This window comes from Diabrotica undecimpunctata, chromosome 6 (genome assembly GCF_040954645.1).
Source record: "Diabrotica undecimpunctata isolate CICGRU chromosome 6, icDiaUnde3, whole genome shotgun sequence".
Classification (NCBI taxonomy): domain Eukaryota; kingdom Metazoa; phylum Arthropoda; class Insecta; order Coleoptera; family Chrysomelidae; genus Diabrotica; species Diabrotica undecimpunctata.
Genome location: NC_092808.1, coordinates 1,079,529 through 1,094,827, shown reverse-complemented (window position 1 = coordinate 1,094,827; position 15,299 = coordinate 1,079,529). Strand labels below are relative to the sequence as shown.

At 33.4% G+C, this 15,299-nt stretch overlaps 1 protein-coding gene across 2 annotated transcripts in view; it reads left to right on the top strand.

Annotated features, from left to right (window-relative positions):
• Positions 1 to 15,299, top strand: part of Dhc36C (Dynein heavy chain at 36C) — a 122,905-nt gene that overhangs the window by 50,275 nt on the left and 57,331 nt on the right. For both annotated transcript variants that reach the window (XM_072533960.1, XM_072533958.1), the window contains exons 34-36: positions 9,955 to 10,102; positions 10,615 to 10,824; positions 13,468 to 13,640. In XM_072533960.1, the coding sequence (XP_072390061.1) occupies positions 9,955 to 10,102; positions 10,615 to 10,824; positions 13,468 to 13,640 (531 nt within the window). The remainder of the gene's footprint in view (positions 1 to 9,954; positions 10,103 to 10,614; positions 10,825 to 13,467; positions 13,641 to 15,299) is intronic.

The window sequence follows — 15,299 nt, the reverse complement described above, 5'->3', positions numbered from 1 at the left end:
AAGAAGTAGAATTCAACGAGCAAGTGAAAATTTACAAAAGTTTGCAAACTCTTTAACGTTGATTTTGTTTAATTTAATTTCACTTCTAACCCATATCCCTACGCCTCCACCTCTGTTGAAATTGTCACGGATATACACGAATTGTCACAATGTAGTTACTTGCTAGGTTATAACCTTCAAGGTAAACATATTTTACCGAATGAATCGTCTCCCATAATTCTGTAAAACAAATTATATTTATATTCTTAAAGTTTTTAATATCTAAAGTAATTTCACAAGCTTTTTCAACACTAATACTTTGGACGTTGAGTAGCATCAGCTCGGGGTTAAAAATGACATCTAAAAATGAATATATTATGAGTATTTATGGTATAAAGCATATAAGTAATAGTGAATAATGAAAAAATATACTTCCACATAAAAATATTCACAAAACAACAAGGACGTCTCCAGGGCGACAACGATTGATTACGTTTTAATTAAAAAAAGACTAAGAAATTTATTTGAAGATAACAGAATAATGCGAAAATCCGACTGTACTTTAGTTTTGACCATTAAGTAGTAATTGAAACTTTTTTTTTATTTTATTTTTTATTTGAAAGCTTTTTAATCGAAACACATTATATTTAATAATAGGCCAGCTAGTCCAGTCGTCAGTGACGAAAATCCCACTGATACTCTAAAAAGCATACGAACAAGTTAAATATTGCTGAGTTTGTGAATTTTGGAACTGCCAAAAACATACAAAAAGGTTTGTCACTTCTAAGGCTTTAGGGCTTTCCCCTAAAACCTCTCTCGTAGGTGGGAAAAATGGAAAACATCAATTTACCAAGAATTTGTACACCGTAGAAAACAATGTTTTAAACAAGAAATATAGCTGAGATGTTTATGACCAAAAATGTTAGATATGTATTAGTACTTTTAATAGATAGCGAAAACAACTTCTCAATATTATAGAGCCAGAAAGTTCTTTATATGCCCGGACCTCATCGTACTTGTACTTTTTTTGCAACATAAGTTTTTATGTAACGTCAAATTTATTGCATTCTTAATTAAACTTATATTTTATATCAGTTTAACCTCTTAAGAGTATATAATTATTTTTCATCTTTTATAAACGATTTCGTCCCGAAAATCTACGCTTATGTTTCAGAGTATATATCTGAAGCTGCAACTCATGAATTTTTATTAAAATTCCTGGCGTACTTGACGTGATACGACGATACGTCAAAAGACGACGTTTTCCTTCGTTGCCCTTTAAAGACGAGGTCCTTTTCACCTCCTACTCCCAACTCCCCCTTTTCGTCGTTCGCGACCGTATTATGTTCAGCTCAAAGTTATTTTAAAGTTGAAGAAACTAAACACAGCTCCATCGGATCAATTTAATTTGCCGTGTGAAAAATGTTAAATAGGGGCGCAAAACATTGACGGTGTGTAGCTGAAGGAAATTTACTCCTGTTGGGTATTACTGGATATTACTGAGATATTAGAATTTTCATTTATCGTTTTTATCAAGTTCCTTCCCCTAGTGTCCATTTTCTGCCAAGTTCTTCTTTTTATGTAGATATGACTCTGTCTGTTTTTCAATGTGCCTGCAGTAAGTTGTCGTTCCATCGTTTTCGTGATCGTCTTCTTATTGGAGAATCGTCTCTTGCCGTCTTTACTACTCTGTCATCCGGCTTATATGATCGTTCCATTCTACTCTTCTATTTCTTACCCAGTTCTTGATGTTCTCCACCCTGCATCTACGTCGTATATCTGTACTTATAGCTCTGTCCCATGGTGTCTTACCATCAATTTTTCCAAGTGTTTTCATCTCTGCTGTTTCTAACATTCTTTTTGTCCTCTCTATGGAGATTTCAATAAAAGTACAATATACAGAATACTATATTTAAAAAGCAAAGTGACTCTCCATAAAGCGTTACAAACATCAAATTTTAAATTTTCATATTACAAAATAGTTGTATCCCAGCTTTTGTATAATTCGTACCATCCATTTTAAGATAAAACCGTCTTCTTCTTCTTCTCCATTTGACCTGTCCGTTGCGAACGTTGGCTATCAACATGGCAATTCTGATCTTGTTTGCAGCGCTTCTGAATAGTTCGACCAATGTGAGCCCAAATCATTTCCGCAGATTTTGGAGCCACGAGTGTCTTCTTGAGCTTTCTTTCTCTTTTACCATTCTTTGAAGTACCTCTATGTTGGTGACATGTTCGATCCAGGATATACGAAGAATGCGTCGGTACACCCACGTTTCGAAGGCTTCTAGTTTTCTCGTGAGCGTCTCTGTCAGCGTCCAGGCCTCCATACCATATAGTAAGATCGGAAAAATGTAACATTTAACTAGACGTAGTTTTAGGGGAAGAGACAAATCCTTGCTTATGAGGAGCTTTTTCATATTGTTAAATGCTGTTCTAGCTCGTTCTATTCTCGCTTTAATTTCTGTGGCCTGTTCCCATTTTGCATTTACGTTGGTGTCAAGATACACATACGATTCTACGTGGTCAATTAGTATGTTACTTATCCGTAATTGTCGAGCAGGTTGTTGCTTTTTGCTTATCAGCATACACTTTGTCTTTTTGAAGTTGAGGCTCAGGCCGTATTCCTGACTAACTGAATAAACTTTTTTCATTACCTGTTGCAATTCGTCTATGGTACTGGCAAGGATGACCGTGTCGTCGGCGTATCTTATATTGTTCGTTAACTCGCCGTTTATTTTTATGCCTTCATTTGCAATTTCCATACATTTGTTAAATATTTCCTCGGAAAAAATATTGAATAGGAGTAGGGATAAGATACACCCCTGACGGACACCTCTTTTGATATGCACCCTTCCAGTGAGTTCGTTGCCAATTTTTGCTCTTGCTGTTTGAGACCCCAGTATAGGTTTGCCACAATTCGAATGTTCTTGTCGTCAATACCTGTCTTTCGCAGAATATCCATCAATTGTTCATGATGGACATTGTTAAATGCTTTTCTAAAATCCACAAAGCACAAATACACGCCCTTATCAACGTCTCTACACCGCTGTATAAGCACCTGGAGAGCGAAAACTGCTTCTCTAGTTCCAAGTGCTTTCCGAAAACCAAACTGCGATCTATCGATATTTGACTCAGATTTATCATATATTCTTCTATGAATGATCTTAGTGAGCGCTTTATTAGTGACATGATCGATCAAGCTTATAAGCCGGTAGTCATCACAGATCTGGGCATTTGGTTTCTTCGGGATTGTAATAAATGTTGACTGTAGCCAGTTCTCCGGGATTTTACCGCTATTATATATGTTGTTAAAAAACAATATTAGACGGTTTTATATTTTAACAACATAAAACGTCTCATATTGTTAATTATCCCGCCATTTCTCCTAATACTTGATAAACTTAGTACACCCTTGTTTAATATCTCCTTCTAGCGAATTTACTTGCAGGAACTTTTGCCCACTGATCATTTGCATCAATACTTACTTTATATTTAATAAATACTTTGCTCTTAATCCGTTCCTAGCTCGCATAAAAGAATAATCCCACTATGAAATAATTAAAACCGCCATTAAGAACGGGAAGCCGAAATATACTTAAATTTCCGATTTTCTGAGAACTTTCAGGGCTTGTAAAATTACGGCTCGGTCTGAGCTGAGCTTATTTTGCTTTTTAGCCATTTTTAGTCATTTATTTTGTAAAGAATGTCGAGATCAAAGGCTTTCGGCTTATTTCGGAGCCAGTATAATTTTATATTTAAAGTGGACATCATATTTTATCCGTAATATGAAAACGTTTTGAGATAAAATGAAAATTTTAAAAAATCTTTAAAAAATTGCTTGCTCGGATTTACATTAAGAACTGTATATGGTAAATAATACTAATTTATTAGAAAAAGATTCTTTTAATGTTGATTTTTAACATATAATCTCAATTTTGATATATATTTTTAAGCTGTTCACTGATTTTGGTGAAGTACGTTGTTATTGACCTTTTTTAAGTCTACATAAGACAATTGATGTCACTTGAAGTAACAAAAAACAAAATTTGTTTAATTTCTATTTTGAAAACGATTTTCGAAGTGGAAATTGAAACGTCAATAAACTTACTTTAGCCTGTAATTGTGGCTTATTCCCATTTAAGTAGTAATTACTTTACAACGCCATAAGAAAATAGCTTCAGAACAATATTAAAAAACTTTGTTTGTAGTTCAAGGCACATTAATGCCTTACATCAATCATTTTATTTTATTTATTTATTTATTTTAACGGTAGAACCATTTACAATAAAATACAGCAAATAGTAAAAAGTAAAGATCATGTACAATAAACATCAAAACAGTAACAAAGAAATAATTAAACAGTAAAAATTTGTGCATTAAAACAGTATATCAAATCACAAAAGTTAAAAAAATATCACATATCTAGATTAATAATTAGATTCTTGTTGCCTTTTAAAACATTAATGTTTGGACAGAATGGATCCAATAGGAGCTCATTGCAAGAGCTGAGCATTCTCGACAAGGGAAAATGACGAGCATAATCAGTTCTATGAAAAGGAATATAAAAGAGTGCAGTGTGTCGAGTTCTATGTATTGTAATCCGTAAACTAATTTTCGAATGAATGAAAGCCGTTCTGAAGAGGCCTATTAGGCCGAAATACGTATAAGCGGATGCACAGGCGCCCTGTACGTGAAATCAAATCTTAACTGTCTTTTCCTTTCTATGTATTGTATTTAAGTGTACATTGGCTGATAGCGGGGGACAATTAATAATGTTGTTTAGTATTTTAAACAAAAATAACATATCAGCTCTTAACCTGCGGTTCTTCAATGCAGCAAAGTTAAATTGAGACATTATTATAGAATAATCTATGAAATAATTTTCAGTATTTCTTATATTAATATGTGCTTTAAAAGCTAAAGATCTTAGAAACTTCCTCTGAACGCTCTCCAATCCATTAATGTAGACTTGATGAAATGGGGGCCAAACAACAGAGCAGTATTCAAGATCTGAGCGTACCAGAGAGCAATACAATAATTTGAATACAATAGGTGAGAGATCATGACTGTTACGATAAATAAAACCAAGATTACGAAATCCTGTTTCCTTAATTTTAAGAAAATGACTTTTAAATGTCAATGCACAATCCAATAATACACCCAAATCTCTTATCTCAGTAACTGAATCCAAGAGAACATCATTAAGAACATATCTATTAGCTATTAGATTATTTAACGACCAAATGAAATACAAGAACATTTAGTTGGATTTAAGCTTAAACCATTTTGTTTTGACCATAAATATATATTATTTATATCATCTTGCAAGAGATCTTTATCCTATTTATCATGTATACAACAAAATAACTTTTATCAGCAAATAGCAGGAAGTGCGAGTTTTTGATAGTCTTAGCAATATCGTTAATGAACAAGTTAAAAAACAAGGGACCACAATGAGACCCTTGTGGTACATCAGAACAACAATGGAATTATTTTTAAATATAATTGTTAATACGAACTTGCTGTGTACGTCCCATCAGAAAACTTTAATTCCAATTAACAATGGGGTCAAAAATTAACCAATTAACAATGGGGTCAAAGCCAGATGCATGGACCAAAAGATTATGATTAACCTGGCCAAATGCCTTTGAGAAATCAGTGTAAATGCTGTAGACCTGAATTTTATTCTCAAATGCACCGAACAAGTATTGTTGGTAATTGACAAGGTTTGTTACAGTTGACTTCACCTTATAAAATCCATGTTGTTCATCAATAATTATGTTTCTGCAAACCCAGGTGAGATTTATCGATACCAATTTATCTAGAAGTTTTGGGATTGCTGATTGAATAGTTATACCTCTATACTTTGTAGCATTTTATATTGAAGTCCCCTCGTATATGTGATATATTGAGGGACCCTCATATATGTTTGAGAGATCTAAGAATGTTTTTGATGTAATTTTGTTCCTATCGTACGTGTTGAACCCAAATGTTTTCAATTCTTTCTTAGCGTCGAAAAGTGATATAAATCATTTTAGAGTTGTTTATTATTTTAAAGATGTATACTTTCTCAGCATTTTCTTTTAATGTTTTATTCGAAGTCGCCTTATAATTTTGGTACGTCGTAGAAATGGAATCTTCTGCGTTTTAATTCCTGTCAAGTGTTTGTTTATTTTCAACTTATATGAACGAATTTTTAAATTCGTCATTCGTACTTGGGTCGCCGTAGGTGCAGGTGTAGATTAATTCTTACTTGGTTCGCTGTGTGGATCACAAGTATGGATCATGGATCCACAAATTCACCGTCGAATTTGTGTTTTCTTGTTTTTGGTCCCTTTTCATGGAAATGTAGCATGAAGTGATAGTAGCAGTTTTACGATAGTTTTTGAAGATGGCCTCATGTTACCATTGTGCTGTGCCTGTTCCAGTCTTTGAAGGAGACGGGTTTTCAAGGTTGTGATCCAGCCGGTGCTGGCTTCCTCCCTTCCCCTTCTCTTCCTCTTCTTATCCCTGATCGTCATCCCGGATCTGCCCCCAGTATAGTTCCAGCATGTTTCCAGTTCCCGACCCCAGACATGCAGAATAAGGCTTAGTGAGGTTCAGGTAACTTTTTCTGTGTTTAATTTTCAAGTAAAGACAGACATTTTTTAGAGAAATAATTGCTTTCGTAACAATTTAAATTTTTTTTTAAATTGTAAGATTTTAGAGTTTGACTTTAGCTGTCAATTTGTGTGTTCAGTTTTTTTTTAAATTTATTGTTAACTTATGACAGCTCGTTTTATTATTATTTTGATTTTATTTGTTTTATTTTTAAAAAAAGGTTAACCTCCATGCTATTTTGTAAGTTCTTGTAGCATCTCCTGAGTTTGTAAATCAGTAGATGACATGTAAGTTCTTTGTATTTTGTGACTATTGTGGTAATATTTTTGTATTGTCTTTTTTGAACATTCTTGTGTTCTCTATGTTTTGCAACTGTTTGTGGTAAGACACAATAAATGTTAAATTTTGTTTTTTAACATTTTGTTTATTCCTTTTTAACTAACCCTTTTTTGAGTTTTATTTGAAAAAGATAGGTTTTGCATTTCAGATAATTATTTCCCTAGTTACAACTAGCTGTTGTAATGGTTATAATTAGGCACCTTGAAGTGGCGCTCTTTATAAATTATTAGAGGTGTTCATTGTTTCTTTCTGTTTTGTTTGTCCCAAGAGATTTGTATAAGTACCCCTTTATTTAATTTTTTTGTAGTTGCCCCAATCCAACCCCCTTGTCTTTTACTTATCCACGACCCCAGCTCTCCTACCAAAACCTGAGTGCCGTTCGCATATGTTTCGATTATTTTGCTTACCCTTCTCCACCCCCACTAGTTTCTTCCCCCAATTTTCTACCCCTTGTATTAATGCCTCGTGTGGTAGGCAAAATATTTCGTTACAACTTGTTAGCACACTCGCGATTGCCAGATTTATAGATGGGTGTAAGAAAACTATTTTTCCAATATTGTGGAAATACAGATGATGACAATGATAAATTGAAAATTTGTTGTCAAGGTTTACAATTGGAAAAATTTAATTCTTAATAAGTGCTGCAGGTATACCATCAGGCCCTGAAGAATATGTAGTTTTTAAACTCATAATCCCCTCGAAACATCAGTCAGACTAAATTTCAGAATCTGGAAATCCACACTTAGTCCAATTTAAAATTAGGTAAATCATACTCACTATCATTATATGTACCTGAAAAATAACTGACAAATAGATTGACTATTTCATCACCAATCTGAGCTATTACATCCCCTCCTTTATTAGACATTACATTAGGATAAGCACTAGACCCACGTGTAGCACTAACATACATCCAAAAAGAGTGGGGATTACTTGAAAGATTTGCTTGAATATTCTCTAAATAGTTCTTATAACATACTGCTTGTAATGATTTACATCTTTCCCTTAACACCAAAAATTTCTCATATGAGGTGCCTGATGCTTTAAAATTCCTGTGAGCTAGTTTTTTCTGTATGACAAGCTCAATTCATTCTCGCGAAAACCAAACTGGAAAGTTTAATGATTTAAACCGTTTGATACGAACAAACATATTGGTTACATCATATAAAATATGGTAAAAAGTTTTTCTATGCAGCAATTAATAACTGATTCATCTAATACCTTGTTCCAAGGAATTGAGGCTAAATATTCATTTAAAACTTGATAATTACATTTTTTTAAACCATGATAGAAGACATCATATTTAAGAAACAAATTTAAATTGGCTGCATATAACAATATAGTATAAGCTGAATGATGTTGCTAAATATTCAATAGAATATCAGTTGAAATTGACACAACTGCATCCCTCTGAGTACTGAAAACTAGATCTAAAAATTTATTATTAAGGTTAGGCAAAACATTTACAATACTTGTGACGTATTTTGAAAATTGTAGCATGTACAAATAATATTGGCGGACACTGAACTGTAACACCATTATTAAGATTATCCCAGGATGCCTAACGTAGGTTGTAGTCACCACAAATAGAGAATTCACAATCACTTAATCTATCCATTAAGTCCAACATACATGCTCTTCATGGAATGCTCCTCATATACTGACCCAGATGACCATGGAGGAAAGTACACTGCACCAATGACTAACTTTTTTGTGCCACACATTACCTGTGTAAAAACATGTTCCACAGAGGAATCGGTAGGCCTAACCAACATTGAATAAATGCGTTGATGAACAGCATAAACATAATAATAAACAACATAAAATTTGTATCAGCTTGACGGTAAAAATTCGATACCTTTTGATCCAAATGTCCTATCGACAAAAATCAAGATACGTTTTATAGGCACAGAGTGCAGCTTTCGTACGCAGTTTTTGTGTTTTGCGGAGAATAAACTCAGTTTTTATGAAGGTGTTAAATAAATTAACGTATCGCGATTTTTGCCATTTTTACGATTCTCATGAAATTAATGAAATTGATCACATTCATTGACCATTTGTAGGAAAATTTTCATATTTAGAGATCAGTCTTTAAAACCTATGACATGAAATTTTAATTTTGGTTTTTGGTAACAAATACGAGGCATTTGAAATATGAATAAAAAACGCAGAATTTAATGTTTTACATTACAAACGATCACACGTCACGGTAAATGCATTTAAGAAGACGTTTTTGGGTATAGTTTATTGCAGAAGTTTTGTTCTTTTAAAAAACGTACTATTGTAATTAAAAAAAAAAGTGTTAAATGTTTTAGTTTGTTTGTTGTGCGAAACTTTACATCCAGCGTTTTTTAAGCATATTTTAAACGCCTTTCATTTGTTGCCAAAACTCAAAACTAAAATTTAATAAAATGACTGTGGCCAGTCAATGAAAGGGATATATTGTATTGATCTCGTGAAAATCATAAAAAATGGTAAAAAAATCGCGCCTCGTTTATTTATTTAAAACTTGTCACAAATTTTATTAAACATTGATTTTGCTTGCGTAACTGACATGCAAAATCGACGGTCGCTTCAAACGTTGTTTCTAAGAGAACGGTTCATTCTACACAAAAAATGCTTATAAACAATTTTATTTAAAATTACATTTTTTATTTGAAACATTTTTTTCTAAGGTGTACAGATTCTTAGTAAATCGATTTTTTTTGCGGTTTTACCCCCAATGAGGCGGGTTTTAGGGGGTAGCTCGGGGGTAAAAGTGGTAAACTTTTTTTAATCTTTTTGGGGTCCCACAATTAATATTCTCGGTAAAATTCAGCTTGTTTGTATGATTTTAGAGAGTAGGAGACTAAACAAAATGACGCCTGTGTTCAAAATTGGAAAGAAAATATTCAATATTTATAACTTTAATACGAATAATTATTTACGAAATCATACATAAAACATTAAAAAAAAACGTTTTTTTTTTTGTTAAGAAAAAAGCCTTGAGTAATGTAGTCACTATATAGTCATTCATATTCATATTTTTCTTAGGGGATTTTCCAAAGAGTTCGATCCATGCATAGAACAAATAGTGAATGCGACTTTGGAGATTTTCAAGCAAGCCCGACTGAACTTACTGCCAACACCCGCAAAATCACACTATCTTTTCAATTTGAGAGATTTCTCTAGAGTAATACAGGTAGAGTATGCTTTTTTTATTATTTTTGTGCGATAAGTTCTATTTTATTTATGAAAATAGATCAGCGATGGCAGGTATTTTTTTGTAAGATTTAGTTTTCGAGCATGGATTATATATGAATATATAATTATTATGGGTGATTTTAACGTACGTGTTGGTTATAGTTCCAGGAATAAAACAGCGATACAATGAAAATATTAGAAATGAAAACGGAAACCTTCTGATGGACCTCTGCAGCATAAAGGAAATACGTATTAAATAAAACATTTTTCTCTCACAAAGAACAATTGAAATACATTTTTAAAAACAGTAAATGACAAATATCTATGATAGCATGAAATAACAAAAAAATTTTTCTGATTAAAAATTATTTTAATTGTTCAATTGTTGAATTGAAAAATGCAACCTTTTAAAATTTCGTGCATAATATTCAACAAGTATGTGTTGATGATTTTTAGTTTCTTCCAGGTAAATAGCTGTCTTCCATATATTTATTTTTTACTTATTTTTAGGGTGTTCTCTTATCAGTACCAGAAGCCATGGAGGATCTATTAGCCATAAAACGCTTATGGGTGCACGAGGTTCTAAGAGTATACTACGACAGACTTGTGGACCATGGGGATAGAGCATGGATTTTTCAAGCTTTAAGAAAAGTCTGTACGTCTTACCTGGAAGAAGATTTGGACGATTTGTTCATCAGACTGAAAAGACCTAACGTTCCGGTAAATATGTCTATATTAAAATTATTTGTTTGTCTTAGTTAATGAAAATTTTAAGCCCTACTTTTAATGCCGTAAACTGTTTTAAAATCGCTTTTTGCTAACTTGTGGCAAGCTGGCTATAATTAATAGATATCCTTCGTGTTTATTCTTACATCAACACTCGCGGCAATACCTAAAAAGACTAATAGCCTAATTTTGTAGGTTACTAGAAAGCGTTGGACACTGTTCAACATGAGAAGTTAATAGCTATTTTGAATGATAAAAGTCTGGATGGACGGGAAATTTGTACTGAAATAAAACAACTAGCATTAGAATTAAAAGCCAAACATATGAGGACATTCTTATTACGAGAAAAGTTTGACAAGGCTGAGTGGTCTTCCTGCTTATATTTAATTTATACGCAGCAAATATTTTCGGAGAAACTGTAGAAGACAAAACAGAGAATAGACGTAAAACGGATTAGTCACCAACAATGAAGATATGCCGAGGACACAGTTTAGTAAGCAAGGAATTCAGATGATTTACAGACACTTTTCTATGCTGTAACAGACCACAGTAAATAAATGGCTTAGAAAGTAAATAAAAAAAAATAAAATGGGTAGTCATCAGCATCAGTAAGAAAAAGTCACAATTATACAAATATTCGCATTGTTGTGTGAATGAAAAATGGGACTTAACTCAGAAAATCAAAAGTAGAATAGAGCACGTTCAGAGCAAAATATTCTTTCGTTTTACTATGAGTCCGGGGATTCTATGGTCTGGTAGATTGCCATGTAAAAGATGAGAAGCTTCATCTCTCGACCTGTCAATAACATTGCTGGAATGTAACCAGTTGTTTTATGTTGGGAGCTTCGGTAGGCTAGCAGAAACAGAGGCACCAGTTTGTCCCAGTCTCTCTGATTTTCTTGTACAAACAGGGACAGGTAGTTGTTGATGGTCCGGTTATGTCTTTTTGCTGATGGAAACCCATCATGGTCTTTCTTCCAAACTTCCGATCCAAAGTTGCGTTTCTGATTAGAATGAAGAAAAAGTGGAACCCCATGTCGGAATAAAAAAATTTTCAAGCAGAGCCTCACCAACTATAATTGTTTTTTGGTTGGGTAGTGCAACTACTTCTGGCCATTTGGAAAAATACTGCATAGCAACCATCAAATACTTGTTTCCTGATGCTATACTGGAAATGGTCCCAGAATGTCAACAGCAACTCGTTCCCATTGAGTCCCGGTGATGTATTGTTGGAGTTTTCCCCTAAGTCTCTTTTTGGGTCTCCTCTTTAATGCACACAGGTCACATCGTCTGAACTATTCTTCCACATCTTGCCGACAATTAACCCAATAATACCGTGTCATAAACTCTGGTCGGAGTCCTATTAATCCCAAAATGCCCCCCGGAGTGGCTATCATGGAGTTCTGCAAGCTCGTCCTTAATAGATGCCCTTAAAAGAACAACTTGGAACACTGTTCTTGTTCTATCTGCACTCTCCCGTTTACGACTGAAAGTTTCATATTTTTTTTTCTCTTTGATTAACCACGTATCTCTTCAACTTCTTCTCTTCCAGACGACATTGTTCCATTACGGTAATCATATCCCGAAATTACTCCATTTTGGTCTCGTTTCTTGATTTTACCATGCAAATTTTCGACAATAACGTCTTTAACTTCTTTCCCTTAATCCGACTTTCTCCAGGCACCAATTGTTACGTTTTTCCATGAGTTCGGGGATTAAATGGAGTACATGTAGATTAACTAACTTTACACACTGACCTCCAAAAATCTAACTAATAGTAACTAAACAACTAATATCACATTAACAATTATAAATACACCAATAATTTTCACCTACAATAACACACTTGTCTGATTACTGTCTATTCAAAGGGACGGTGCAGCTGTTTTTATACACGAACAGATGTTCTAGAGATCGCTAGCGATGGCATGAACGCCGAGTCTGCGCTTTTAGCACGAAATTCCAGGAAAATATCGCGAGTAAAGCAATAATAGAACGCCAGGTAGAATTTTCGAGATAATTACAGGACTGTTATTACAGTTACGTAACAATACATTAACTAACATCATGGTACTGGTTAAAAAACAAGGCACTTAAAACCAAGAATTTAACCTTAAAACCTATTTTCTGTATTACTTTTAAGCGCAGACATTATAAGTCTATTATTTTAACTAATGATTGAATGTGGGTTATGTTTTCTTTAACTATTTATTAATAACGAGTCTGTTTATGCCATTATTATTTAGCTAAAATATATAATAATTTGTGTATTTTTATGACGCACTGGTGCGTCACTCGCCTAATTCATAAAATTGTTATCATATGTGCGCACAATGTACCAGTGTGTTTTGTATTATTTAATAATATAATTTAACGATACAAGTAATAAATACGCATAATCACATTAATGAATAAAGCCATTTTAAACCATTTTTAATGTAATTTCCAGAGAAAGTCTTTCCTAAATTTATTTTTTTTTGTTAAATTCTTTAATGGTCGTAATTTATTTTAACTTTTCTAATCATTATTCTACACGTGACGCATTTGTGCGTCAATTAAATCGTACGACGCATAATTGCGTCATGGTTATTTATTGAGCTTTTTACGTAAAACGCTACAGGCTCTACTATTTTTAAGGTTGGTGAAGTGGAGCTACGTAATCTCTTGTACTGCGATTTCGCAAACCCAAAAGCAGATCAAAGACATTACATGGAAGTTTTAGATCTAGAACAACTGACATCTATAGTGGAAGGATATTTGGCTGAATTTAATAATATGACCAAAAAACCCATGAATCTGGTGTTGTTCAGGTAAAACCACTTTACAATTAATTTTACAATTTAATGAATAAAACTTAACGATTTTTGTTATATTTTTTTATCACAATAATTCAAGATGTTGGGGTTTAAAAAATTTTTAAATCTTTCTTTGCAATGCAACATCTAATGAAGTCAAAACATCTTTCACGAGGTACAAAAATCCGGATAAATATAAGACCATAATACGACCAGCAGTCGCGTATGGAAGCGAAACATGGACGCTAACAAAAAGAGAAATAAATAAATTCCTGGTTTGTGAACGTAAAATTCTTCGAATGATATATGGCCCTTGCAGAGACAGTGTGACAAACAAATGGAGGGGCAGATACAATAACGAGCTAGAGCCTCTATTCGGAAAAGAAAATCTAGTCAGATATATAAAGGCCAATAGACTCAGATGGGCAGGGCATGTGATACGCAGTAACGACAATCGCATTATAAACAATGTGTTCTGGGAAAGGCCAGAGGGAAGAAGGTCTGTAGGGCGGCCTGGAGAAAGGTGGAAAGATGCAGTCAAAGAAGATCTAGAGAAAATGGGAGTTCGACAATGGGAATTACTGGCACAGGACCGACAAACATGGAAGGCAATAGTAAACGCGGCAAAGACTCACGAAGAGTTGTAGCGCCATTGATAATGATGATGGTTTTAAAAAATTTGCCCAAAAGTAAATATTTGCCAAGAAGTTGGTCTTCAAAGATAGTACCTAGTGGTTCTATAGGATCAGAAATTACTAAGTATTACATAAAAAGCTTTAATTAAAAGTAATAGAATATCACGTCTAAGACCAACTTTATAAGGCAAACCAAACAGATAAAAAATGTTTATATACACAATAAATCTTATACATAGATTTCCCATTTCACTTTTAAATATTTTGAATATCAAATACTGTAAAAACCTACTTTCATACGACTAGACTATTTATTATTCAATTAGCAGCCCAGATCTGGCAAAGAGCATTTCTGGGAATTATTTCAAAGGAACTACGGTGTTTTGTAAAAAACTTAGAGGTCACTGGTTAAATGAAATTAGAATTATTAAGAGAAGAAAAATGCAATATTTTGACTGTAAATAAAGGTAGCGAAAAAAGCAAATATTTAATTGTGAATACATTACGAGAATTAACTGGCTTTAACTCAATACTGTTAACTCTACAAAGAACATAGACTTACCTTTTGGTATATTCATAGTCAGTGGAGTCGCGTAGGTACCACGTCGCGACGACGGGACGCCGAGGTTTGATAGAGGACCAATATAAACTGGTCGCGTTTCGTTCGCTGTCTCGTGATGAAGTGTTTCGCATTTCTTGAGACGGTCAGAAACCCTCTGGTCACGCTTCGAGGTGGTCCGTAGGGCGAGGGTATACCACTATACTGATAAAAATCACTCTATTGTATTGCGATTTTGAATGGCAATAATCCAACTTAATGGTCACAGTAATATGATACTTTTGAAAAATAACAAAAGAGAAAGTCAAATTCTTTGAACTAAAAACAGACTAACAATAAAATTTTACGAAATTTTATTTAACAGAAAATAATATCTTTTTAAAGCAAGGTAGTTAAAATATACCATTAAATTAGATCATATTAGTACAGTAAAAAAATGTAAAATATGAAAATAAATACTACATACTTTCCCAAACATAC